This window comes from Oxyura jamaicensis, chromosome 1 (assembly GCF_011077185.1).
Source record: "Oxyura jamaicensis isolate SHBP4307 breed ruddy duck chromosome 1, BPBGC_Ojam_1.0, whole genome shotgun sequence".
Lineage (NCBI taxonomy): Eukaryota > Metazoa > Chordata > Aves > Anseriformes > Anatidae > Oxyura > Oxyura jamaicensis.
The window spans coordinates 201,337,785-201,364,415 of NC_048893.1; the positions used below are offsets into that span (position 1 = coordinate 201,337,785).

The 26,631-nt window shown below is 46.9% G+C and overlaps 1 protein-coding gene across 3 annotated transcripts in view; it reads right to left on the bottom strand.

Moving 5' to 3' along the window:
* The window catches only part of MYO7A (myosin VIIA), an 88,056-nt gene that overhangs the window by 12,247 nt on the left and 49,178 nt on the right, over positions 1–26,631 (bottom strand). For 2 of the 3 annotated variants that reach the window (XM_035330317.1, XM_035330306.1), the window contains 17 exons: positions 20,910–21,047; positions 18,176–18,334; positions 17,749–17,841; positions 15,954–16,048; positions 14,533–14,617; positions 13,651–13,869; positions 13,390–13,497; positions 12,627–12,836; positions 11,908–12,111; positions 10,920–11,096; positions 10,291–10,380; positions 8,890–9,017; positions 7,534–7,660; positions 3,454–3,573; positions 2,560–2,733; positions 1,928–2,155; positions 567–737 (listed from right to left, as the gene is read on the bottom strand). In XM_035330317.1, the coding sequence (XP_035186208.1) occupies positions 567–737; positions 1,928–2,155; positions 2,560–2,733; positions 3,454–3,573; positions 7,534–7,660; positions 8,890–9,017; positions 10,291–10,380; positions 10,920–11,096; positions 11,908–12,111; positions 12,627–12,836; positions 13,390–13,497; positions 13,651–13,869; positions 14,533–14,617; positions 15,954–16,048; positions 17,749–17,841; positions 18,176–18,334; positions 20,910–21,047 (2,526 nt within the window). Of the gene's footprint in view, positions 1–566; positions 738–1,927; positions 2,156–2,559; positions 2,734–3,453; positions 3,574–7,533; positions 7,661–8,889; positions 9,018–10,290; positions 10,381–10,919; positions 11,097–11,907; positions 12,112–12,626; positions 12,837–13,389; positions 13,498–13,650; positions 13,870–14,532; positions 14,618–15,953; positions 16,049–17,748; positions 17,842–18,175; positions 18,335–20,909; positions 21,048–25,397; positions 25,455–26,631 lie in introns of all 3 variants that reach the window. The other variant, XM_035330297.1, reaches the window with a different exon arrangement.

The following is a 26,631-nucleotide window of genomic DNA, read 5'->3' on the forward strand; positions in this document are numbered from 1 at the left end:
AATTGTGACCCTGGGTTTCCACTGGCAGAACTGGGAGGTGAGACCCAAGCAAATAATGGAGATGCTTGCATTTAGGGGTCTTAATCTGAAGCTGGCCCCTGCCTTTTAGTGAGTGCCAGTCCTCACACCTGCATGACCAACCCTCATGGTGGTAATGAGTTATGGGAAGCATGGGTTTGATTAATCTGCAGGAGGGTGTCACAGATAGACTTGTAGACACCAGGGATGTTTTACACAACATTTGGCACAACGAGGTCTCAATGCTGGGACACGAGACACCAGTGTATTACAAACAGTAACACCACAACCCTGTCTATTGGAAATGAAACCCCAGAGATGTCATTTTCCTCCTCACAGTGAATCTCTGCAGGTTGTCTTCTTCTGTTAGAGCCTGCATTGAAAGCAGAGGTAATGCTGAATATGACTAGTACAAAACCTGTCCTTTTCCCTTTGCTTTAGCTTCAGGCAAAGCCAAGAGCTGAGCTATAACATCTGACTTGTGTTTAGAAGGCACATGATGCTACTGAAGCACGCCTTGGTGCTTGCCAGGTGATGTATCGTCCCACCTTTTTATGTGCAGCTATAATGAGCTGAGCCCATTTCTCCACCGTTTTTGAAGCTGTGATCTCTCTGTCTGGGATGTAGGATGGAATTAGGTTTAGAAGCCTTTCCAGTACCATTTCTGACCCATAGTCCACGTAGTACTGCTGAGAAGCCAGTTCTGCCAGATCTTCTTCCTGTGGGAGTCAAATAAGCCAACTCAATGTTGCTACCAGGCCACTCACTGTAACATCTATCCTCCACAGCTCAAGGAGACCTCTGTAGACGAAGAATTTCCTTTCAGTAGAATTTCAACAGTGCTTTGCACATCCAAAATTCAGGAAATTGATCGGTATAAGCTATGACTGAGCCATAATACTTTCAGTGATCAGCACCATGCAAGGCATTGTAGTGTGTGAACATGCTTTACCCTTTCCTTGAAATTCAGTTTGCTTCTGATGCAGGAACATATTTCCTGCAGCAGTGGGTGATTTTGCTATGGTAAACAGAGTTTAGTGGCTGCAGACTGTGTGTATCCATGAATTTGAAACTTGAGAAGCCCAGCAAAGGAAGCACCTGTGCATAATGCCAAACTGTAAAATGCTCCTTTGGTTCATCTACATTCCAAGCACTTTGGGATGAAATAACAGAGCTACTGAGATAATAATAGCACAGGGAGATGAGGAGCAATAGAACAAGAGAACAAGTTCATGCAATAAAGATGGGAAAAGATGCTTTAGCTCCCGGGGTGCCTGGACTCTACTGGTCCACAGGAGAACAAGTAGGTTATGAGGAAGAGAGGTATCTTAAATTTGACACCTGGATGATTTTAAACACAAGCAAGACAAAATGTGATGGACACTGTCAGAGATTTTGATGCTTCTTGAGATGTTCCTTTCAGTGACACTGGAATAATTCTGTAAGCTCACAAGAGACTTTTTAGGCATAGGTTTCTGCTGCCAATGTCTCTCGATATTGGATATTGGGAGTATTGCTGTGTTTGTATTGCGTGGCACAGGTCTGAGTATCCTGAAAAGCCTGTCTTAGGTCTAAAGCTTAGCAGGATTCACCAAGCAAGATCCTGCCGTGTCCTGATGGGGTTACAGGGTTCCCATAGCCCTCCAAACTGAGGCTGATGGATGAGGTGGCTATTCAGTCTCCCACCAAAAGTCAACAGGAGAGGGTGCTCATGTAGCACATGGGACAGTCTAGAATATTCCCAGCTAAAAGAATCTGATTCCTGCAGTTCCTGTTTCCTAAGTGTACACCATAATACCCAGTCTAGCAAGTGATCATGGAGGAAGATTTCTCACCCCTTTGGTGGAGTGTACTTTGCCACGCCAAGGATTTATGTTGGATAAGACCAGAAGCTGCTGAGGACACTTACTTTGTCACACCGATACTCCCCAAACTTCACCCCTCGGACGATCTGTTGGTAAATGAGATTGGTGGCCACGTTGTCCTCACTGGGATTGTGCCAGGGGGTGAAGATCTCCTTCCTGAAGAAGAGCCGCCACGGTGCGTTGCGCTCCTGAGCTCCTTGCTCTTTGGCATACTGCTCACACTGAGACACAGCATCCATCACATGGTCATTACCGCTCCCCAGAGAAGAGACCTAGTCAGGGCACAGGAAAAAGTTGGAATTCATCTGACTATCTCTATGTAGAGATATCTATAACCAAGGCACTTCTGGAGGGACTTCTGGAAGCTTCTGGCCCAACCTCCTGCTCAGAGCAGGCTCATCTTTGATCAGGTTGCTCCGTGCCTTTTCCTGTTAATAGCTTCTGAATATCTCCAGGGAGGGAGATTTCACATCTTCTCTGCAACACTGCTGCAGTGTGTAACTGTTACTGTGAAATTCCTACTGGCCTCTGCACAGAAGACATGTTTCTTCCTGACCTTTTGGCTGGCCATCTGCTCTGAGTGCAGTGTCCTTCTGCCCTCTGCAAAGTATGTAACAGCAAGGGGAACCTCCCTTTTTTTTTATAGAGCTAGTCAGGATCAAAAACTAAAACATACCTTGTCAAAAAGCGCGATGTAAAGTGAAAAGCCAAATCGGTCCTTCAGGCTGATTTTGTCGGCCAAAGAATTACAGAGCTCTTTAGCAGTCGTTGCAGAATCTGTCAGCAGTGTTTTTGTTGTCCCATCCATAAATGTGACAGGCAGCATGATCGGTTTCTTGGACTTGGTTGCCTAATGGGGTTAAAGTCAGACTTTATGAAAGTATACAAATTTCAACCCCATCTAGACTACTTCCCTGTGTACTCTTCCCTCCAGCGAGTGGTAACTGTTTTGTAATTCCTGGTTCCAGTGACTGGCTACATTTCAATGCTTCCATAATGTACTTCTCAACAAGATAATGTATGGTCAGCCACTGGAAGCACTTGGAAATCTCAGATTTTGGAAATGATATATTCAGTCATTGAAGTGTCTAATCTAGTAAAGCCAACCATGCTCAGGAATGCTCCTGGACACTGAAGCACAATTGTCTATGCTAGTAAAGCAGCATATAAAATGAGTATATATTGCATAAACTGGGCTTGTTCCAACTATAGCTGTCCCTGAGCATGCTTGGGCAGCTGTGATGCTCCAGGGCCCATTCTTAGAAGATAGTTTGCCTGCAGCCACTTTCATCTGGAAGAATTCCTAGCATACACAGGGGCTTGCTCAATGCCAGCTGGCCTCAGTGCCCAAGAACATTCTTGCATACATTTAATTTACAAGTATTGATATTGGCAAAGGGCATGATCTTCAGTATATGCACTGAGGCAAGGCCAGGATGTGAGGGGAATGCGGTATTTTTGAAACACCTGACAATTCTTGAGAGGAATAGGCATTTTGTGGTTCTTGTGACAGCAAAAGGCTCTGACCCTGAGCCCCAGCTGCCTGAGGAGGGGATGGAGGGGCTCATACCTGCAGTTCCAGCCAGCTGGGTGGCTGTGTCCTTGTCCCATTGGCAAACGTCCGCCGCAGCCTCTCTTCGCAGTAGGGAGCATAACCAGGGGGGCCTCCGTTGATAAAGTTCCTTAAATACTGTTTGCAGCAGGGAACACTTTGGTTAGGCCATCAGCTCGAGAAGCCAAACATTTTCAAAGGTTAAAAAGCAAATATTTATTGGAGAAAAGCCCGCTGGTACTGCTAAATGCAGGGATACCACTCAAGCTCAGGGCTTTCCTAAACCCCATTTCTGGAAGCTGAGAGAGGGTAGGACACTCTGCACCCTTGCCTTGTTCTTACTCCATGAATTTCTGGCCTCAGTGGAGGTAAAATACTGGCCTACACAGCTCTTTGATCAAAGCCAGTGCAGCAGATTTTATGTTCCTCCTACTGCTGCCATTGATTTCAATCTCTAGAAAGTATTTTAAAGATGTATCAAAAAATGCTATTGAATGTAGGCCAGAATGATGGGAGTGAATAGAAAAAAAAACTATAATGATCAGGAGAACTGTAAGCAAATGTCACTCAGAACACTTATCTGCCAATTGAAAAGATACTTCACAATTACATTAAACAGATGTTTCCTTAGATCTTAAACTGTATTTTAGAAGACTCTAAACAAGAATTTGAAGCACTTCACCATATGCTAAAAATACAATCACATTATTGTACAGACAGTTAAATCCAGTGACTTCCACAATATGAGAGAGACACTCAAAAATATTAGATAAATACATCGGGCAAACATGTAGCTAAGACTAGGAGTTCTGTAAATCATATCTTTTAGAGAAGATTTATAGATAGGTGTCTGAATGATAACACATAGCTGTTCCTTCAGTAACACAGACTCTCCTTTATAGCACTGACACTCCATAAATAAGATGGATAGAAAAACAGACATCTCCATCAATCATAACTTACAGAGATACCCTTAAATAGCTAGGTAAAAGAAGCAGGCTATATGGGTAGGAGCTGTTGCAAATGATTGCAAGCAGTCAATGCTGTGTAAAAGTGTAGTTTCAATCATGCTGCTAATAACGTACTATGCATTTATATATATTTTTGTATATCTCCTTTCTGGGGTGGAACCTTCCCACCAAAGTCCGTCATTAATTAAAAAAAAGGTAGAAAGAACAAGAAGGAAAATATGTATTGACTCATGCTTAGCAGATGATAAAAGTTTCTAATAGGATCCAAAGCATGACCTTCATATTTAGGAACAGAAAAACATATGTAAGCCTGCCTCATTAAACTAAATCCTTCTCAAAATGTTCAGTCCTAACTGATGTATTTCAGAGTGGTGGAACAGTTTCAGGGTACAAAGTTTTCTTGACATTCTGCATCTTATTTTCCATAACATTGCTGCTATTAAAGTTAAACCCAAAATGAAAGGTTCAGGAAAAAAAGTAACCAGGAATCTGGTACAACATTCACAGTACACTTCCATTGCATGGCAGACTATGAAGAAATGCTAACAGATATTTACTCTTATATGCTTTTTCTTCTATTAAAACAGTGGATAACTGCTGCTAAAAGATTCAGGCATTAATTAAAAAATAGGTGAGGTTAACAAAACATTTTTTCTTAACTGGCTGGTAATGCTTGGCTATCATCATTCAGCTGTAGCTATTGCAAGGTTAAAGCAGTAGTCAGTAAACTCATGGTAAATCAGAATTTGGCCAACTAATAACTCCTTAAAAAGGGTACTGATGGATTAAAAGCACGATAGTAAGGTCTGGTGCTGATGTGATGTTTGTCTCCAAGCCCAGAATAAACTGAACTAGGTGGCCTGGGCAAATGCTTCATAGTGAAGCATTTACTGAACATAGGAATTTTTTCACTATTCCTCTGCTTTTTACAAAACAAAAAAGTGAGTCTGCATGGGAAAGTATGAGGTTGGGGGTGCAGAACCAACATCTCACTGGGAGAATGTTTTATTTTGAAACATAACATCTTAAGGTGGAAGGTATCACTGGTGTCCCTCTGGATTAATACAGAGGCTTCAGAGGAGTTCCAACACATGGCCCAGGTCACTGCCCATGTGTTGTTTGCAAGACCGGAGTTGGAAAGGCAAACCACAGGGTGTTCACACTCATACCCAAGGAGCCTCGGTCACCACAGGCTGCCCATGGGAACAGAAAATCTTTTGGTAGGAGATTCAGAGTGAGGCCCCGGCTATGGTCTCAGAATTGCCCTCCAGAGGAGCCCTCTCTCTCCACATACTACAAAAAGGAGGCAAGTATCTTTAATTAGATGGTATGAATACTCCCTTTTGTCCCCAGCAGCCCAAGGTGCAAAAAAGGGCTGATCTACTGCCCAAGATGAATAAGAACAGAATTAGCAAAAACCTTCCCCAAAGCTTTTGGGAATATTGCCATGTATTTCAGCACGGACCAGGACTTTGGGCAGAGGTACATGCCTGAGGCTTCAAAGCTGCTCATAAATTATTTCTGAGAAGTGCTTCACTCACCTAAAATAATTTTCCATTATTAAAGATTTAAATTCACACAATCTCCCGTGACATACTTTTCTCAGATCTCATTTCCAGACATAATTTCATTTTCTGCCACTTGGCCAGTGATTTATCTGTTTTATTAGATTTCATACTGGCGGGGCCTGGGGATGAAGAAGGGATTTCTATCCTTGGCTTCAGCTTTTTCAGTTCTGAGGACCTGATCTGATATCTATGGAAACTAATGGAACACCTTTATCTCCAGCGGGCTTGGGGCAGGTCCAGGCTCCAACATTCAAAGATCTGAGGGGGACAAAGGAAGTCTTGTCAGCAAAGACAAAGAACTGAGCCCTTTGCCCTGAGCTAGCCAAACTCTTAGTCACGGGATTAACTTGAGCGGCCCTGTGGGTGTTCATCAGACTTGAGGTGTATAAATCATTTGGAAGGCAGGCTGTTCAAATCTAGGAACAAAACATGGACTTTGCCCAAGAAAAAAAGAAAATCCTTAAGAAAAAAAAATATTTTCAATGTTGTAAGCCACCTATCTCCCACTGACTTCAGTCCAGCTGATCCACACTGCTTCTGAAGATACATTACATAGAATTAGAGAATCATAGAATCAGTTGGTCAGAAAAGACCCTTAAGATCATCATGTCCAACCATCACCCAACACTACCAAGTCCACCTCTAAACCATGACCCTAAGCACCACGTCCATCCATCTCTTAAATACCTCTAGGGATGGTGACTCCACCACTGCCCTGGGCTGCCTGTTCCAGTACCTAGACATCTTTTCCACTAATAAATTCTTCCTGATACCAGACCTAACCCTGCCCTGGTGCAACTTGAGGCTGTGTCTGATCTCTTGTCACCTGAAAAAAGAGACCAATGCCCACCTCACCACAACCTTCTTTCAGGTAGTTAGTTGTATATAGCAATGAGGTCTCCCCTCAGCATCTATTTCACCTCCTGTGTGTCTGTTTAAAGAACTGGACAATTTCAGTATGAAACATTGTGGGGCAAGTTGTATTATGCAGAAAGCTATGGAAACATACTTCCAGGTAAGTTAAGCCTCTCCCTTTCTATGTGCAATTTTGTATATTAAATTGTATTTACAATTTGCCACATAGTACTGTTCCCTGACAAATAAGAGGACATGCCTTAGGTCATACTGGCAAAGACAGCAGATGCTTGACTGAATGCATAGACCTTTGGAGGTGAGAAATGGGAGAAATGTGGGCATTCTATGTGTGCAAATTCCACCTGTGACCTCTGAGAATCCAGTTTCTGAGCAGAAGTCACCTAATCAATTTTGTTCATCTAAAGCGCAGGAGGCATCATCTGGATTTGTTTTCTACTCTCCCTTCAGAGTCACTGGAAACAAAGAGTCATTTCTTAGAAGTAATTCATCTAACTTTAGACATTGAGCTTGGGATCATACATGTTTTTCTTCCTGATTAGGAACTTTATATCATTGTCATTCCTGACAGAGCTGAAGACCGGGATTTCTTTCACTGTCAAACCCAAGAGAAAAGCTGGTCCCAAAGATGGAAAAGAAAATATATCAGCAGGTAACACCTGAGATAAATATCACCTACAATTTACCTTTACAAACTTCTCAGAAGGCGCAAAACATCCCACACAGAGGGACATCAGGATCCAACCCCTGGCATGGCTACTTTTGGATGGGTTCTGGGTCAGCTGTTTGCAGATTTGACAATAGATTTCATCCCTGCAATACGAATGAAGATAAAACATTAGAGTTGACAAGGTGGTGTTTTTCAGTGTGAGCAGACAAAGCCAGACCCTGCCTGCATGTGATACTTAAAGGTTCCTTTTGGAACTGCAAGGATATCAATTTAACGATCCTAACAATGCTCACTCTGGTCATTGCACTCTCTAAAATGCCATCCTTCACCAGTTCTGTAGCGTCAACTGAATTTTCCCTGTGCTTTGGATAAGATTTTCCAAAGTTGACTAACACTTCTTGGAGAAAAGAGGAGTAAAAGGCAGTGGCAAGGTTCAGATCTCTGAATGTCACCTCTGGAAGATGGAGTCTTACAAAGATGGAGTCTTTCTTACAAAGCTTTCCCAGTGATATCAAGAGAATATCCGAAACTAAATTTCACAGAGAGCCACCAGCTGGGTGTCCTCATTTGCTGGCTGTTACTCTTAGGGCACCTGAATGTGCTTTGTGGAAGTGTCGGGAACTAAAAACTCCAGCACAGGTCAAGGTTTGTCCAGCTCTTATGTATAAACAGACGTTCTCTGATACATCGATGGGTATCTCAATTTGGGAATTAACATCCACTTTTGACTTTAACCTTTATTCTCCACATGCAGAATGAGAGATAGCAGTACTTCCTCATCTATATGCGAGGCAGCAAAAGCTAGTCAGCCAGCCTGTTATGCTGCAAAACCGCATGGAAAAGCCTGCAAGACTGCTGCAGAGCAGGCTTTGTGCAGAAATGTAAGGCTTCCTGGTGAAGTGGGAGGAAAAAATGAAATGGGCTGCGTTACAACGCACACATAAATGGGCTAAACCAAAGATATGCAGTCATCCTTAATTTGGTACCTGTTAATTTTTGAATGTTTTATTTAGCAACTGAAATAAATTTGACTTTTTCACTTCTGTGCCGTTACAAATATTTATAGAAACAAAAGAGGTCTAAATGGTGAAACTGAAAACAAAGGGTGGTGAACAAGAGTGAGCCTTGATAAACCAATCCAGCAGCCATTAGCACTTTCAGAAGCCTTTGAATCCTTCTGCATGGTCTTTTCATCAGGCCTGAGATGAACACCAAGGAACATGACCCAACCCAGCCCACATCATACAACACAACCAGGAAAAAGAGAGCTTTGCAGAGCTCCACACACCATCAACGTCAATTGGATGAGAATAGCTCAATGAAGAAGGAACAAAACGAATGGCATGTTTATGCCTTTGTCCTGATTTCTAACCTTAATGCTGGCCTGAGGATGCCATTACCAATAATGAAATGGAGCTTCTCCAGGTTGGAGGTGGGCCGGTCTTCGAGCATGCTATTACCTTGGAGTGTGGACTCCCCGTCATGAAGTCTCTTTGTCACCTGCCAACCAGACACATTGTTCTTGTTTAGTACAGCTAGCTGCTACGCCCCCCCAACCCCACCCCAGGTGTGGTGTGCTCCCCCAGGAGAACTCCTCCACCTGCCAGGAAGGGTCTTGGAAGTTCTTCAGTTTAGCACATTATCAGTGGTGGGAGGTTGTGCTTTTGTTGGCTTTAATTGCATAGGGGTGAGGCTGAAAATGGTTCTGCCTAGTCACACTCCCACCTGCTTGGTCTCTGCCCGGGTTTTCTACAGTGGTACCCCTGTAATTCAACACTGGGCTGGACCCACAGCTGAGAGAGGGCCACCATGGGTCATTGGAATAACCTCAGCTTGTTGCCAAGGAGGGCCTGTCCTTTCAGCTCCATGTTATTCAAAAAAAATGTTAAAACGCTAACAAAATGGACCCCTCTCCCCATGGTAATGATGCAGCCAAGAGCATATAAGCATGGCGCTTTTTGTGCAGGGTTGGCATTCATCCACCTACCGGCTCTCTGTCTCAGCTAGTCAACCCATTCTTCATTTAGAGCCACCAGGGAGAGATGAGCATTTCTAGAGTACATTCAGAGCCACATTAAGATAAGATGGATTGGCTTCTGTTTCTCTCCACTGATTCTAAAGGGAAGGAGGGTGATTATCTCAGAGAGATCTTCATGCTGTCAAGCAGCTACAGCCAGGTGAGACGATGCCTGGTCTGGAAGTGGACACATGGCAGTGTCTAAAAGACTGAATTCACATCTTTGCCTTGCTCTTACCCCTCTACCCAAAAGATTTGTTGCTCCTCACTCTTTTGGGGTGTTATTTTCTAAAGCTCTCAGCTTGGACTAACTGCTCCCCTAGGGAAATTTGCCCCTGACACCGAAGGAGAGCAGAGGCAGAGGGTGTGTGAGTGCTTTTGGATACCCCACCTCTGCTACCTATGCCCCAGAGGAGGGCAGGAAACTAAAAGCAGGGGTAACATTCAGACCATCACGAGTGGTGAGAGGTATCGGCAGCTGGATGGAGGGCTGTGAGAGAGGGGAGGGAAGGTGCTGGATGGATGGAGAACGGGAGCCGAGGGGAGGCCGGCGCGAGGTGCAGACTCAAGGAGACATGGGAAGCCAACCTTTCCCCTTAAACACTCCTTAAATCTTTCAGGCAGAGAGACAGGTAGCGCCAAACCCAGAGGAGGGCTGGTTCTATGTTGTCTAGGGAAAAGCAGAAGAGAGTCAGAGAGGGCTGCAGACAATCCAACGGCACTTGTGCTGCCAGGCGGCCAAGCGTCTCCTCTCACCTCCTCCGTCAGTTTGGATTTCTTCTTGAGGGTTAAGGAGACCAGTTTGTGCCGCACACTGTTCTTCTTGTGCCCATCAATGTGAGTACTCTGTAAAACAACAGGCATGGAGTGCAATGTGGTGAGATGCAGAGCCCTGCCGAGTACCTCCTAAGATGAAGTCCTCCAAAGACACCCTAGAATGCACTGAGGATGCAACAGGGATTTTTATTTTTATTTTTTTGGATTTCCACAGCTTAATCCCCTGGTAACTCTTGACTTCCTTCTCCAAGATTAAGGGCACATTTTTATTTTTTTCTCCCAGAGCAGATCAACACAAAATCCTCAAAAGAGAGACTGATGATACAGGACACTGCACTCCCCCCATGTACTTCTCTGCCCATTGGGAGAAGGGAGATCAAAACCCCATGAAAGACAGGAAGGCACTTTCTCAGCTGTGTTGCCAGGAGACATTCAGTTATCCATGTGAAGAAGGTGTGGGATCAACACCGGACACACAGGCAATTCTCCCTTTGTGGCATAATTGCCGAGGAAATTAAAAAACAGATTGGCTGCAGCACAGCTGCAAGTCATTTCTTTCCAACACTTTCCAATACACAAATATAATCTCTTACAGACATATCGTTTACCTCTCCTTCTCCCTGCAGAGCCTGCAATTCTTTCTTATAGGTTTTCTTCCCAAGAGTCTCATAGATTTTTGTCATCACTGGTATCTTCTCACCACCATCACTCATGGCAGTATGGTATTTCGGCTCAGGGAGGTCTCCCATGAAACGGAGGACAGTGATCCACACAGCAAGTGCTGCCTGTTGGAAAACAAATTGTAACCCCACTAGCTCACAGCAGAGCAGTGGAGGGGGTGGTCAAGCCATGCTGAATCCATCAGGTTTCCCTGTGCATCTGCAGGATGGAGATAAACAGGAGATAAAACACTTTCCTGCTCCCCACACAACAATTCTGCCTGCAACACGTGCCTCATCTGAGTGAGCAAAAGCTGGGCAAGCTGGTGGCCAGTACCACAAGGCCAGGCTTATGTGCTCGTGCCATCCTGAGTGTGTTTGTGCAACCTACAAGGGGCTTGTTTCTTGGCTAGGAAATGTCACTTAAAGAGAAGCAGCGACTGAGAATTCCTAACCCACTGCAAAAGAGGAGAACCATAGAGAAGGCAAATTCATGGCCAGTGTAATGTTCATTACAGCCGTGTGGGCTCGGTGCACTTCTCCCCTCATACTGCTGGTTATAGGACAAGCATTTCTCTTCTCCTAGCTCTGCACTGGAGCACCTGGCGAGGTAAGAAACAACTTTTGCAGCTGCCAAATAACAACTGAACTAGCTTAATAATTTGCATTGTCCATGCCCTAAGCCCAGAACACTTTATTAATTGTTTTAACGCAAATATCAAGGTACAGAGAAGGACTCACCACTATGTCCCTCTAATGCTTGCGCTCTTGTTTCAAAGCATGCTGGTGGGACAGTGTTTACCGACACACGCTGTGTAACCCACTGTACCATGAACACATCAATGTATCCCAAAGGCAAACAGATGCCCTTTGGGTGAAGAGCTCCCCTGGCTTGCTCCAACCCACCCTGCTCAAGGATTTTCATCCCCTGCCTCACCAACTGGTCTCCTTCATCCTCGTGGTACAGGAGAGGCTGCTTGAGAGGCCGGCGAATGTAGGTGTGTGTCGTCGTGCCCTGGAAATACGTGGCGGCAAACTTGGCAAATTTGTACTCTGAAAGATCTTCCTCCTCTTCCTCAGGGAGAGGCAATGCAGCATCGAGGTCTTCTTCCTCCAGTTCCTTCTGGACTCGCTCAAGATCCTGGTGGGAAAAGACATGTCAGGTGCTCAGCATGACTTTGGATGCTGAACTACTCTTTCCCCTTTATCCTGACTTGTCTGCCTACCTGATTTCCACCCCAAAAGGAAAAGCCAGCTGGAGCCCAAACAAAGCCTGAGTCCTGTAGGCCATGCCTTTGCTCTCCAATGTGTCCAGATCAGTAGAAGCATTAAGTGTGGCCCCACTCTCACCATGAGTAAAGGGCGTCCAAGAGCTAAACGTGATGAACCACAAGTGAGAACATCTCGGAGGCCACAGGTCCTCAATGCTCTTACAGCAATATTGCTCCCTTCCATGCAGCCACCCCAGAGAAAGCCTACAGACTGTGTGTCTGCACCAGCCACAGCATGGCAAACTTCTGTAGCCATGAAAAATGAAGGAATTCCTGAAGGAAGCCTTCAGAGATCTTCTTTTGGACTGCCTCATTCTACCCTGATAAATTCATGTATTCCTAAAGCCTTTCATGTCATAGCCAGGCTTGTGCATGTCTGCAGTACCTCAAAGCCGTTGGGTGCCTGACCCTCCTGGCCAGGCAGGGAGGAGGTCGTCCCTAGGAATCCGAACATTTTGTCCACCATATCTGAGTCATTCACTGGCTCATTGCGAGCTTTCTCCATTTTTTCTAAAAGCTCTTTCTTCCGACGTGCTTCCTCCTTTTCCTTTACTTCTCTCTCCGCATCTTCACGGGCCAGCTGGGCCAGGCGTACCTGGAGGGGGACAAACGCAATGACTGAACTGTCTCCAAAGAGCCAGCTCTGCAGGGCCTGGATTTGCAAGGCAGAGTGCCTGGTGCTTGGGGCACTATGCCAGGAATGTGGCTTAGAGCAAACCAGTAGCATGTCTATGCCTCAGCTTCCTAACTGCAGGACAAAGCAGTAGGGTTTTCTCATTCCTTAGTGCCTGTTTAGAGTCTCTGGTCCATGCACAGAGACTCCACTCACCTTATTTTTTCCTTTTGTACATCTACCTATGTGCACACACACACTATGTACACAGTGTGCCAACTCCCCCTTCAGCCTTCAAACAAGACCAAAAGGATGCAAATAATAACCGTAATCTCTGACATTCCTGTGCAGCAGATCAGAAATTCTGGAGCAGCTTCAGTCTAGTTAGAACACAAAGGTCTTTAGAGAATTAAATACAAATAGGTCAAGCAGGCCAGAAAGGTCTCAGATATTTTTGGCATTCCTCCTCAACAGAACAATCCCAAGCCCTGGAAAATGGTGACACAGAGCCTCATAAAGAGCAGTCTTGGCATACTCGGTGTTTCTTTTCTGCTTCCTCCTTGGCTTTCTTGGCACTCATCTCCTTTCGGAGTCGTTCCTCTTCCGCCAGACGAAGTTTCTCTGCTTCCAGGCGCCGATGATACTGGTGAATAAACACAGGAGCCCTTCTAACTATTTGCTGCTTTTTGGATTTATTGGGTACTTTTTAAACACCAACCTCATAAAAATGCGATGCAGATATTTGTCTCCCCCGTCCCCACGTCCATTTCACAGCCATCCTCTCCTCAATACTCACCTCTCCTCGGAGGCGCTTGTAGAGCCTTCGGGCAATCATGCCGCGGGCGTATGCCTGGATGGTGAGGACAGCCCAGAGGCGGTGGCGGAAAGCCCTGCGTACCAGGTAGCCCCGGCACCGGGCCTGAAACTCGATGATGCGCCGGCGGGCCATGTGGTACTGCTTGTGGAGCTTGCGGGATCGGTAGAGGGCCTGCAGTCTCAGGAAGCCAATCCGCATCTGTAAGAGGGAGCCGGATGAAACCACTCCACCACAGCTCACAGGCTTGTCCACCCTAAGCAGGTTTCCCTCACTAATCTCCTTCTTGTGTGGATGTAAATAAGAAATCAGCTCCCTCCAGGACAAGCCTTCAGGAGGGAGGTTCTCCAAGAACACCCTGATCAGTCTAGAAAAGGTTATTTCTATCACGTTGCTGTCTCTTAGGATGATATTGAACACTTTGGACCCCAGCATGCTTCCTAAAAGACCCACTGTCAGGTCAGAGCCAGCTAGGACAGCAAGAGAAGAGGGCCATGGATTGGGCTGAGGAGAGGCTGGGAGAAAGCCTTGGTTGCAGATATGGTCATACCTGGAGATGGAGTCTGTTTTTTAGAGGAAGCTGCTTCTGAGTTTTCAGTCACCTGGAAACTGGGGGAAGACTTTTAAAACCCCAAGTGACCATTTGGTACAATGGAAATCTAACTTATGAGGAAAAAGGACAGTGAGAAGGTGATTAAGTACTCTCTTCAATGAGAAGGCAAAGCATCAAAAGCACAGCTCCTTTCATCCTGCCAACCTAAATATCTCAACCCAGTGGGGCAGATTGAGCCAGGAAACTCTAATTTAGGTCCCACCTGAAAGAAAGAGGAAGGCAGAGGTGTGAGGAAGCACCCGTATACTTACAGCACCATAGTTCTTCCTGCAGTTATGTCCACGCCAGTATCTCTGAATCATCAGGACTGAATTTCTCACTTTCAGGAAATTGGACCTGAAAAGGCATTTTCATCGCTTGTGTCTGTGGTTTGGACAGTTACCATCTCCAAGTTATCATCTCCAGGGCCTCATTCTTTTGACTTGAAATTGAGCAACTAGGTGGAGTAAACTCTACATTTTTGGCCTGAAAATATCTCCTCCCCAACATTCTTTGCCTTTACAGGAAGATTTGTAGAGGCTCTCTCTGACAGATCTCCACAGGTTCATACATGGGAATGGGCCGAGCAGGAGATACTGGCAATACTGCCTTCCCCTCCCTCATAACCTCCTCTTTCCTGTGAAATTGCCTCACTGCCTGCTCTCCCTGCTTCAATCCCAGCCACCTGTAAATGGATATAAATGATATAAATGATCTAAATGATCTAAATTATCAAGAGCAAACTCCAGCAACACCACCCAGCTACCCTTGTCTGCTCCCTGCGTGCTGCTTAGACTGGTCTGGTCCTGTGCTTAGACACCCTGGGGACAAAGTCATCAGGAGATCTTGGGGGTCTCTGTAGGATTAACATTGTAAGGTCTTATAGCAGCCTTCTTGTACCTCAAGAGGGCCTACAAGAAAGATGGGGAGAGACTCTTTATCAGGGAGTGTAATGAGGGAGTGGTTTTAAACTGAAAGAGGGCAGGTTTAGATTGGAGATAAGGAAGCAATTCTTCCCTCTGAGGGCGCTGAGGCCCTGGCCCAGGCTGCCCAGAGGAGCTGGGGGTGCCCCAGCCCTGGCAGTGCCCAAGGCCAGGCTGCGTGGGGCTGGGGGCAGCCTGGGCTGGGGGCAGGGGCTCCTGACCATGGCAGGGGTTGGAATTAGGTGGGCTTTAAGGTCCCTTCCAACCCAAACCATTTGGTCAATCTATGATTCTATGAGGTGACAAGGCTTCTCAGAGTTATTTGGCACGTGACTTTTTCTCAAAGCCTAAGGCCCAGCCTGAATTACAGCCATGCTGCAGACAAAGCCCCAGGAGGTGCTCCTGTCCCTTGTCTGTGCATGAAGCTTGGACTTGGCTGTGGGTCCCTCTTGCCTTCCCCAGCTGTGCCATGAGTTTCCCATGGTCTGTCCACCTGCCCTCCTCCCAGGTCTGTGATAACTGGTTCACAAAGAGAGCAGCCCCAGAAGTCAACACTGAACAGGGAGAGAAGGTCCTATTCTTTCCTATTTGAGGCAACTGTTTTCCTCTGGTTTCTCCTACTATTTCCTCCAATACTTGCTGCAGCTGAGTGCCAAGTCCCCTCTCCCCAGCTAAAGTCAGGGCAGGTTGGACAGGCACGGAGGGAGCAACGTTTCCCCCAAGAGCTGCTTGTTAGCCCACCTCCAGGTGCAAGCAGGGCTCACACCTACCTGTCTTTGAACCCACGCACAACCTTCTGGATGAGGATGACTTTGTCTGTGATGGCTTTGTCCCTCTCGATCTCCAGCAGCATGTCGTGGTGGTCCTGAGGGAGGAACCAACAACCAGGTCAGAAGATCACCATCTACTTGAGGTGGTGCAAGTGCAAGGTCCTGCAGCATGGCCGGGTCAATGCCAAGCCCAACTCCACGCTGGGCAGGGAATGGCTGGAGAGCAGCCCTGAGGAGAGGAACCTGGGGGTGGTGGTGGGTGAGAAGCTGGACTCTGCTGTGGGGCCAGGCTGAGAGAGCTGGGGGTGGTGGGCCTGGGGAAGAGAAGGCCCTGGGGAGAGCTGCCAGCGGCCTGCCAGGGCCTGCAGGGGGGAGGCTTCGGGGAAGCCTTGGGAATAAATTCTTCCCTCTGAGGGCGCTGAGGCCCTGGCCAGGGTTTCTTCCAACCCAATCTATTCAGTGATTTTATGGTTCTCTGATTTAGATGTGGCTGGCAGGGTGCTATGAGAGAAGATGTCCAGAGAAGATGTCCAAAATAAACTCTTGGGACATTTTCCTTCCCAAACATACCCCACCTGCTTTCTGGGGAAATCCTAATACAGATCCTAGCAATCCACTGTCTTCATTCCCAAGTGAACCAGAGCAGGAAGAAGTCAGAAATATAATGTTTTACAGTCTCAAAACATCCAAATTACATTGGTCTTCCATGCAAAGCTTCCTGCTAATACCTTCAGCCATGGGACCAACTCCCAGGAGCACTGGAGAGGTCTGCAAACAAACCCTTTTGCTCCCTCCAGCAAAAGCTGCAATGACTCCACACCCAAGGACAAAAAGGCTTTATTACATGGAATTTCCTTGCCCTGAAACTTTCAGATGTACCAGCCTAAGCTTTCTTTTGATGCCTCCCACACCAAACTCCACTTTCTTTCCTGGCTGCGGCATGCTGAGCCCTGCCATGCTGGGTGCAGTGGCGGCAACTCTGCACGTTTCCTGCTTTGCTCGACCCCACGCTGCCCTTCAGGGCCTCCCAGTTTCTCCATTTCCTGCCGTAACAGCTGTGAGATCTTGATAACAAGCACTGGAAAGAGCGGCTACTAGGAACAGCTTCTAGGGAAGGGATGAGGGTGTTCGTGCTGGAGATGGGATGGGTTATTTAGATAAAAGCCACCAGGGTTTTCTGCTGAGATTTTTGCTTGAGAGAAACTTTTGCTTCCATCCTGCTTCCTGTCCAGCTCTGCCTCCTCTCCCAGGGGCAATGCAGGAATGGGTTTGTAAGAGCAAGGAGTGTGAACGGACACTGGCTGCTCTCATCTCATGGGGCTGCTGGGGACCTGAAATGCTGGGCTGCTCCATCATAGCCAAACTGATGCAGAGAGGGAAGCTGTAGGCACATCTTGTATCATGCAAGGACATACCAAAACCAAAATGAGTCTGTTGTGCTCTCAGTCCCTCTCTCTGCAGGGCTCTGCATGGGCATCTCTCTTGCTGCTGTGTCTTTTGGGTGAAGGCAGGAGATGAGACAGCACGTCACAGCCCAGGAGGGAAAAGGCTGTGTTGAACGTGACTATTTCTGCCTCCACACATGCATCAGCACTGGCAGAGTGTCAGGACTTCCTCCTGCCCACTGCTTCCTAAACTGGCCCCAAATATCCTGCCTTGGCTCAGTTTCTGCCTACTGCCAGGACAGGACAGAGACCACGGGAAAGGGACACATCTTGTGATGGAAAGGGGATGGTAGGAGACGCCTTCACGGGCAAGGGTCCCAGATGGCTGGGGGGACGCGGAGGACCCATACCTTCAGGAATATCTTTGTCTTGCCGATCTGCCAGTCGTCGTCCTTCCCGAGCACTGCTTCAGCAATGCGCTGGCACGTCCCACGCAGGTCGCCCTGGTGGGAAGCGTGGTGGGACCTGGTGGGTCCTGGTGTTTACCAGGACCATCCTCACCCCTGCTGCTCAGTGGTGGTCATTTCTGATGTCATTTCCACTGTTTTCTGCTAATAACCTTCTCACTGCATTTAACGTGAGTGAGATGGGCTCAATATGGCCCCTTGGTACTCGGCTCCATGTCCCTACCTACCATTTTTCCTCCACTTGGAAATCCCAGAGCACCACCACAGCATCTGGAGATCTGATCTTACTTTTGGAAAGGGTGCATTTCCCATAAATACCTCCAGAGAGACCAGCAGAGACTGTATGTTTGCAATGGAAAAAGGCACTCACCTGCTTGTATGCTGGCTTCACGCCGGGCATGAGCACCCGGTAGCGGTCCACAAACTCCACAAACGTGTAGCGAATGGGGTAGCCAGCCCGGCGGATCCGGATGGTCTCCATCATCCCCGAGTACCTCAGCTGCCGGACACACAGCTCCCGGTCGAACAGCTGGGGAAGTTACAGGACTTGGTGCTTTCTTTGATTGCACACATTGGCCTGGATTGGCCATAGGAGCTGCGTAGTGCAATGAAGTCATGCACCCACCCAAACCCTTCACTTGGTGGACCCAGGACTAGCGGAGCCTTGGCTGTTACAGACCTGATCCTAGAATATTTTCCCCTTTTCTTTAATTCCCTTTTGCAGAACTTGGTGTGTCCTACATGCTACAAAAGGGACAGAGAGAACTAGAGGACACAATGCAATGGTGAACATCACCTTGGGAAAGTGAGACCACACCACTGTCATCCTCCTAGTGACCACTCGTGGTCACTGATTTCTGCTGGCAGCTCCGAGCTTTACTGGCATGATCACAGTAGGCAGGGCAGTGCCGTTTTGAAGGCAGAGGAAGCCAAGGACCAGATCAGTAAAGGCTCAGACACTGAAAGGTCTTAAGGTGCCTACACCCTTTGAATGAGGATACGTGGCTCCCCAAGGACACACACAAGCTTATGAACCTGGCTGCTCTCCTTTGATTTGGGCACCTCAGGGAGGAGAATTAGGGATGCTGCTAGCTGGCTGCTGAAGCAAAGGGAGGCTCAGAAAAATCCCTGCTGGTGGCTTGTCTAATGTGGGTACTGGGGGCTGGATAGGTGCAGAGGAAGGTGTTGTGCATTCCTCCCTCTCCCTGCACCATGTTTGTGGGCTTGCAAACAAGCTCCCGATGAAAACAAATTTATTTTTTTTTTTCCCAAAGTACGTTTTAGAAGGAAGTAAAAGTTTTAGAATAACATAAAGTAACAAATAGTCAGGACTTTCCACTGACCTTTCACTTCCATTTCCTATCACTATCAGTACGCTTTCCTTCATAGCCCGGGACAGAAAATGAACTCCCATAAATGTTCTCTTTTGCAATCGCCCTGCACGGCTCTGTGTCCCGCAATGTGTGCTGTTTTTCCTTTGTTTTACTAAACCATGCCAAAAATGAACTTAGCAAAAAATCACATTTCATGTTTTGTAGCACTACAGTCCCTTACGCAGTGTTCACTCATCCCCTCATTGCTTTAACGGGGAGATTAATTTCTCTTTGTCTGATTCCTTCAAGCTTCTAGCTGTTTTTATCCCACTGAAGGTCTTGTAAGTAAATGGGGTGAACAGAATATTCTAGCTTGGAGCTTGTAAGAGCTGGTCAAATCCAGATTTGCTATGAAGGATGAAAAATGCCTGACTGAATCCCAGACATCCAGGTATAAAAGCAGCTCTGAGTTGGGGCATCACGAATGATGTGCTAATGTCTGCTCAGGATGTGCAGCTATTTTTCAACATCACCCATGTTCTAAAGCAAGGCTTTGGTTTGATCTCAGCTCAGATGATAATCTCAGCTCAGACATGTTGTTTCATATTAACCCAAACCCTCCTTAAATTTGCTATTAACTGCCTTTTAATTTTCACCAAAACCTGGATGAGGAGACAATAAGCCGCCTGGAGAGCCACCAAACTTTTCACCCCATGCTATATTAGGTCCACTAAACAGCAAAATAAGTTTCAAGTGAACACTGCTTGTATGCAACAGCTCTGAAATTTGATATTTTGTGCTTTTTTTCCCACTCTTTTGAGCTTTGCTAGCTAACTGTAGATAAAACTCCACCTCTGGCTAGATTACCAGCTCCTGAAGTACAAAGGCATGGGCAAAATGACTCACAGAAACAAACAGCTGAAAAGATGATTGAATCAAGCCGTTCCTCCCCAAGAATTATCACTATCAAGAGCAGCAAGAGGCTAGCACAAGCCTGCTGATTGCTCCAGGGTCCAATCCTGCAGGGGGGCAATCCTGAGGCTGGGGTTTTCAGCACCATCTCCCTCCCACCGAGTCACTCTGAACGGTGGAGGGAATTGCCTGTTGGTTGTTCATCCGGATAAAATGTTGTAATAATCCTCTCCGGCATAGTCTAACCTCCCTCCTCCGGGAATCACAGCTAAGTAATTCCTCTTACATTTCCTCTGTTATTTCCCTTTTCCTTTTTTTTTTTTTTTTCTGATGATTTTTAACTATTTATTCACAATTGTTACAAACACAAACAAAAAAATCAAACAACATAACATCAAAACGAACAGTTGAAACAAATCTCATGGGTAAAAGCAAGAAAGGTCCCTCAGAAACAAAGGTTTTGCAGAAAACACCCACAGGAATGGGATCATTTTTAAGGGACTGTCAAACCCTGCAATAGGGCTGGACACAGGGCCCTACAGCTGGCAGGGAGGCTCCCACACCCTATAGAAATCAGACGCATTTCCTAGAGGGGAAAGGGCTGCGGGGTGAATTCCTCGAGGTCGTTCTTGGGAAGGAAAGGGGGTGGAAGCATCTCCCCTCTAATTTGGGGTGCAAAGAAAGTGCCCAACTTTGCCAGCCTTTCCTCCACAAGCTTTTGTGACCCCTTTTCTTGCAGAAAGGGCTGTGTTTTTTTTTTTTCCTAAGCACCCAGGGTCAGTCCTGGCTCCACTGATACCCAAAGGACTTTTACCGTTAGCTCCTGTGGATAATCCCGTACCAAAAAAAAAGCAATCAAGAGAGAAAATCAGGACTCACCATGGGCTTCTTGTACTCATTGGGCTTGATGCAGCGGACGAAAAAGGGCTGGCAGACGCTGAGAGTCCTCATCAACAGCTCCAGGGACCGCTTGAACTGGCTGCTGAGCGTCGGCGAGCGCTTCCTCGTCTCTGCTCCCTGCAAAACGGCGGCAGAGCGGGCTCAGGAAATGGAAGGATAACAGAGCCTTTCCCCTCTGGCCGCGGCTGGAGGCGGGGAGCCGAGGCTTCAGGGCTGCGGTGGAGGATGCCCGAGGTGGCAGAGATGGGGAGAGGAGAGGGCCTGGGGCCACAGGGCGCCTGGCTTTGTCCCCGGACTGCTCTGCTTGTGTTGCACGCACACTCTATGATTTACTCCAGGTGCCTGTACCCACTGAGGAAAAGTGCCTAAATTTAATTTCTCCTGCTCGAGCCTCCCTGTGTGAGTCAAGTTCCCAACTGCCTCGTGCAAAGACACGAGGAAGATCAGCTTGTGAGAGCAAACAGCCCCTTGTAGAACATCAAAAATTTCTGTATTGCAGCCTGGGGCAAGGCATTTGCCCAGGGTGCTCCGCAGGAAATGCTTGGGCATCCCTGTGAATCACAGCACAGTGATGCTGACCCTGTTGTCCTTGTTCATGTCTGACCCATATAATGCAGTTCCTCGGGGTGTAGGACCAGCCTCCAGAGGGTCCTGGAGGCAGAAAAACAAGCCAGGGGCATGTTTGCTGCAGGAGACTCTGCAACAGCTCCAGAAAGTGCTGCTGAGGTCTATTTTCCCCAGTCTGTGCTACAGGGAAGATCTGAGTTTTGTCTGGAAAAGCAAATTAGGCCAAAGGATTTAGGGTGAAACTTTGGGATGATCTGGGGAGAGAGTTGCAACTCTCTCCAACTCAAAAATAGGACACCCTGCGACATGACCTGATGGCCAGAGATTTCCCAAAGGGAGGATTCTAGCAGGATTTTCATGCACATTTCCTCCGAACATCCTCTTCTTTGCAGGTGGTCAAGCCACGTGTGGAGCCGCAAAGTCCCCATTTGCACTGACCTTGCTGCTCTGTTTCGCAAGGCGGTGAGTTTTATTTTGACCTCTTTTGCTAAAAACTTTCTGCTTCATCCGACAGCAGTCGGACAACGTCCCCACACCCCATAAAGGAGGCATTTCCATAGCCCAGGTTGGACGCGGTGGTAGGACAAACCCATTCAGCACAAACACAACATCGTCATGGAATTCCAACAAGGCAACGTGAGCAGAGAAAATCCAGCTCGTGCACACCAGAAAAACCTGGCCCTCTTGACCAAGAGAGCTTGCGGGGCTATCGGTGATCTCTCCCAGCAAAATCCTCCCCTGAAGGACAAACTGTTAACGAATCTGAAGTAATTAATGGATGCAGCTGCTACCTGCAATGCGCTGTAGAGCCTGGCATTCACGTTTTGTCATGGATTTGATGAGGATCGGGCTGTTTCAGCAAGAATCTTCGTTTGGATAGCGTTGATTAATGCTTTCTTACCACTTAGCTAATTCTGTGCAGGGGGTCACCTCTAAGCCATGCGGAAGGACAGTCACAAGAAGCAGTGACAGGCACAGGAGCGGGGCTGGAAGGTGGAAGCAGCTGCCTGTTTGTCAGGTTTGCAGGTTTGTGCTTGGCTGGGAGAGGTCATTTTTCAGCCGTGGTGGGAGGAAGGATGCAAGACTTTGTAAAAGGGTCTCCTACATGGGAATGTGAGAGCAGCTGACTCCCAGACTGCCTTCCTGGTGCCTTGCAGTCCTTCCTTGCGTGCACCCAGCACTGGTAAAATGGTGTCATCTCCATCCTTACCTTGAGAACCTTTAGATGGGAAAGGCAGGAGGGAAGGGACACTGGCCAGAAGTGTCTTCCTGGCCAGAATCCGGCCACAATTTGTCTTCTATCCAAATCAGCAGAGAGGTCTCAGCTGCTCCTGACCAGACTGCACCACCCCATCCACTCTCATGGACCTGGGAGGTGAATGGAGGTCTCATCCCCTCCATCCCTGGGCCTGACACTTGCACACAGATCCTTCCCCATGGGCACCAACCAGGCTCTCACCTGTGCCATGAAACCTCAGGTGTTTTACACCAGCCTCCTCCTGCATGGACGGGATGCCAGTGCTGAAGCCAGCGTTCCTCCTGCCTCACCTCTTCCCTTATTCCAACAAAACGGGCAGAAAAAGGAGCAAGAACAGACCGCCAGCATGGGGGGTTTAGAGGTTTATAGAGAATGCAACATTTTTGGGACACAGACTGTCTCTTCAACAGTGTCTGTACAGAGCCCAAGGAGGACAAGATATCTGTGTCACAGGCAAGGAGGAGCAGCATTCACAGGTGCTGTAACCTGGACTGGGGCACTGAGTTATCACTCAGCCTCAAAGGAAAAATAAATAAATAAATAAAAATAAAAAAGAGAAAAATTATGACAAAAAAAGAGAATTACAAGATTCACAGGGAAGCATCATCTCAGAAGAGAAGTTCAGAAAGACGTTCAGCCCAGCGTGAAATTCAGACATGCTCCAGTGCCACTTCTTTTTGGCACCTCAGCCTGGCTCTAGAGGTGCAAGGACATGTGGCTGCTTGCAGCACCACAAATACAAAAATACAAAAAGTCAAGGCAGCAGGACACAAGGGGACACTCCCCTGCCACAGGGTGCCTGAGATCCCCAGTGGGGATCCCATCAGGACGCTTGCCAACATCTCTGTGAGGCTGTAAAATCTCTAGGGACCTATTCTGACTCTTCCCTTGGATGTCTTGGACACGTTTAGGTACTGATTTAGGGCTGGGAAAGCAATAACCAATTCAGCCCAGCTGCACCCTGTGTAGTCAGTGGATGAAGGTGGTCTCTGGGCTATGGAACTTCTCTGCACCTCTTTGGGATCATAAATGGTGGATTGCAGTCCTGAACCATGCCAGTAGGACACTATACTTGTCAACTTTTTTTTTTTTTTTTTTTCTGAAGTCTGAGGACTCCAATGCTCACTGCTTGCTGAGAGAAATGTCACTGGGGTGGCCTCCAGATGAGCATTGAAAGTTGAGGACCCCTCACAGCAGGTTCCGTGGTGGCATTTGATGAAGAGACGGTCTCTGTCCCAAAGGATGTGCAATCTGGAAAGTGTCTTGAGATACAGATCTGGCATTGGAAGGATAACAGTGCCAAGTGTCACTATTTTGAGCTAAATCCCTGTTTCATACGACTCACTGATGGAATGTCTCCTTTGGCATGGTGGTTCTACCCCTGCCTCAGTGCCTAACAAATATGACAAATTATTATTCATTAGAAAACTTACAAAAATTGAGGCTATATTATGAGAACAGTCGTGACAAGAAATCGTCTTAGAAATCATCAGTGTTACTTGTCCAATTTCCCTCCGTCTCCTGTTTTCATAAGAGGAAAAGACTGGCATGAGAATTTCTGACAGATTCTGCACAATTCTCTCCTGTGCTTCATTTCACTGTGTCTTAATTCAGGAAGGATTTTATTTTTTGGTGTGGGGCATTGCTACAATCCTAGAGCAAGGCCCAGTGAGTTGCTGCTATCCAAACACCTTGCGGTTGTGATATGGAGGGGAAGGAGTTCAGCTCTGGAACAAATGGCTTGGGGTCGTTTTGGGTCAGGTCGCCCTCATTGGAATTCCAAATCCAAGCACCCTGAGACAATGCAGAGGTAAGAAGGGTTGAAATTCAGCCCATGCAAAGATCTGAATTTAGAAAGCCAGGTCCATCTCTAGCAGAATCCCTAGGCTACCAGGGGATTGTTGTGGCAATGTGGGCAGAGTCACAAAGGTAATGTCACAAAACCTTTAGCACACAAGTCTCTACCTTGCCAAAACATCTAGCAAGAAAGGTTTGGAAAGCCATCAGAACCAGTCATGAGATGAGGTGCAACAGAAAAGACCGAAAGGAGGTGCCAAGAGCCTGTTGGGATGAGCATGCCAAAGTTCAATATTAACTGAAGGCTTGGATTTGAGCTCTCACAAGTCATGAAATACCCCGGAGACTGACAGCATTTCCAAGCGACACAGAAATGCAATCCAAGAGTCACTCCTTGTACCAGAGCCATCAGATCTCTGGCCCCAAAAGTGCAAAACAGGGCTGGATTTGCAGCTGCTTTGAGGATTAATGTCCCACTGAAGCCAATGGTGGCAACAAGATAAATTGCATCCAAATCCCACAGATGATCAAGCTGAAGTTAATTAAAATGACTCAAACATCAGAATAAGCAAAACAAAACCAAAACTTTGTCTCAGGCTGGTTCTGATTTTATCCAAACCAAATTCCCATCATTACAAAATTCTTTTGAGTTGAATCTCACAAATACATGGCACTTACTTCTGTAGCTACTCAACAAGCCCTAAAAATGCTCTTCATCACACCAATCACTTGAAATGGATCCTCCACAAATAACACAGGGCGAGCAATAAACCAACATGAGAAAAGCACAGTCCTCACCCAGGAGAGGTGAATATACAACAGAGAAACTCATGTATTCAGTTTACCTTTGGTGTGGGTGTGGGCGACTGGCCAAAAGTGCTGGATGCATAGCCACAGAGAAACTACGTGAAGCACAGGTAAAACAAAACATAAAAAAACATACAAAACAAAAACAAAAACAACAAAATGAACAGAGACAGAGAAGAGCAAATAGTGAAAAGAAGGAATAACCAAAATGGGAGCCTGACATTATTAGTCTTGGAGGTGCAGCTCTTAAAATGTCCCATGAACAAAATGTGCTAATTCTTGGATTTTTGGCCATCCCCCTCCTGGCTTTTCCCATCTCTCTCCAGATTCATGTCCCTGAAGCTGAGGGAACCACCACTGTCCAGCTCTTCCATCCTGGAAACAACTCCTCTCCATCTTTTAACCTCACTAGCTATCCATCCAGGTTCAGCCAACCCCACTCCTCTCCCTTGTGCATTCTTGCTCTCCTTTGACCAGACTGGAGGATGCCAGCAAAACAAACAAATTTTCACAAAAATCCTAAAGAAATTGCTCCCTTCCTCCCCTAATTTTAGTCAGACAGCTCCTACAGAAATGAATTTTTCACTGAGGGGAAAGCACCCAAATCTGATCTTTGTTCTTCCCTTGACCAATCTCTCATCTTCAATTTCCATCTCCCCTGCTCCTTCTACCTGTTCCCGGAGCAAGCAGTGCTGTCAGACCCTGCTGGCTGGTTCCTCAGGGGAACCATGGATAATTCCCACTAAATCTGTTGTTTCACCTGACACTGTTCAAAGCAGTGTTGGTGGAAAAGTGTTAAAATCATCGTAGCCCTATGTCAGCTCCTACTCGTCTAAATGGTTTTATTTTCATGGTGTTTAGGGATTTGTGCTCTCCCCTAACATGTTCAGGCTAACACGGTGCATGATTAGGGGAGCTGGGACAGAACCTTCACTCCTCTTCTGGTTCCTTATCAGGCAGGTTGCAAATCCCTCGTTCAAGTAAGAAAAGCAGAGATCATTAAAGCATCAAGGCACAGGGAGCACCATTCAGGACAGATTCTGAAGGTGTTTAATGACAGCACGGTGACTGGAAGTGTAAGAGAAACGGGTTATCCCCCAAAAGTGCTCTGATGTTTTAAAAGGTCTCAGTTCTGAGATCCAGGTGGACATCTCAATTTTGCTGTGACATACTGCCAAAGGACAGCTTGGTAGGAGTCCCATGACGAGTTCTGCAAAATTACACAAACCTGAGAGCTCCCTCTCCTCAGCTCCCCAGAGCACATCTCTGCTC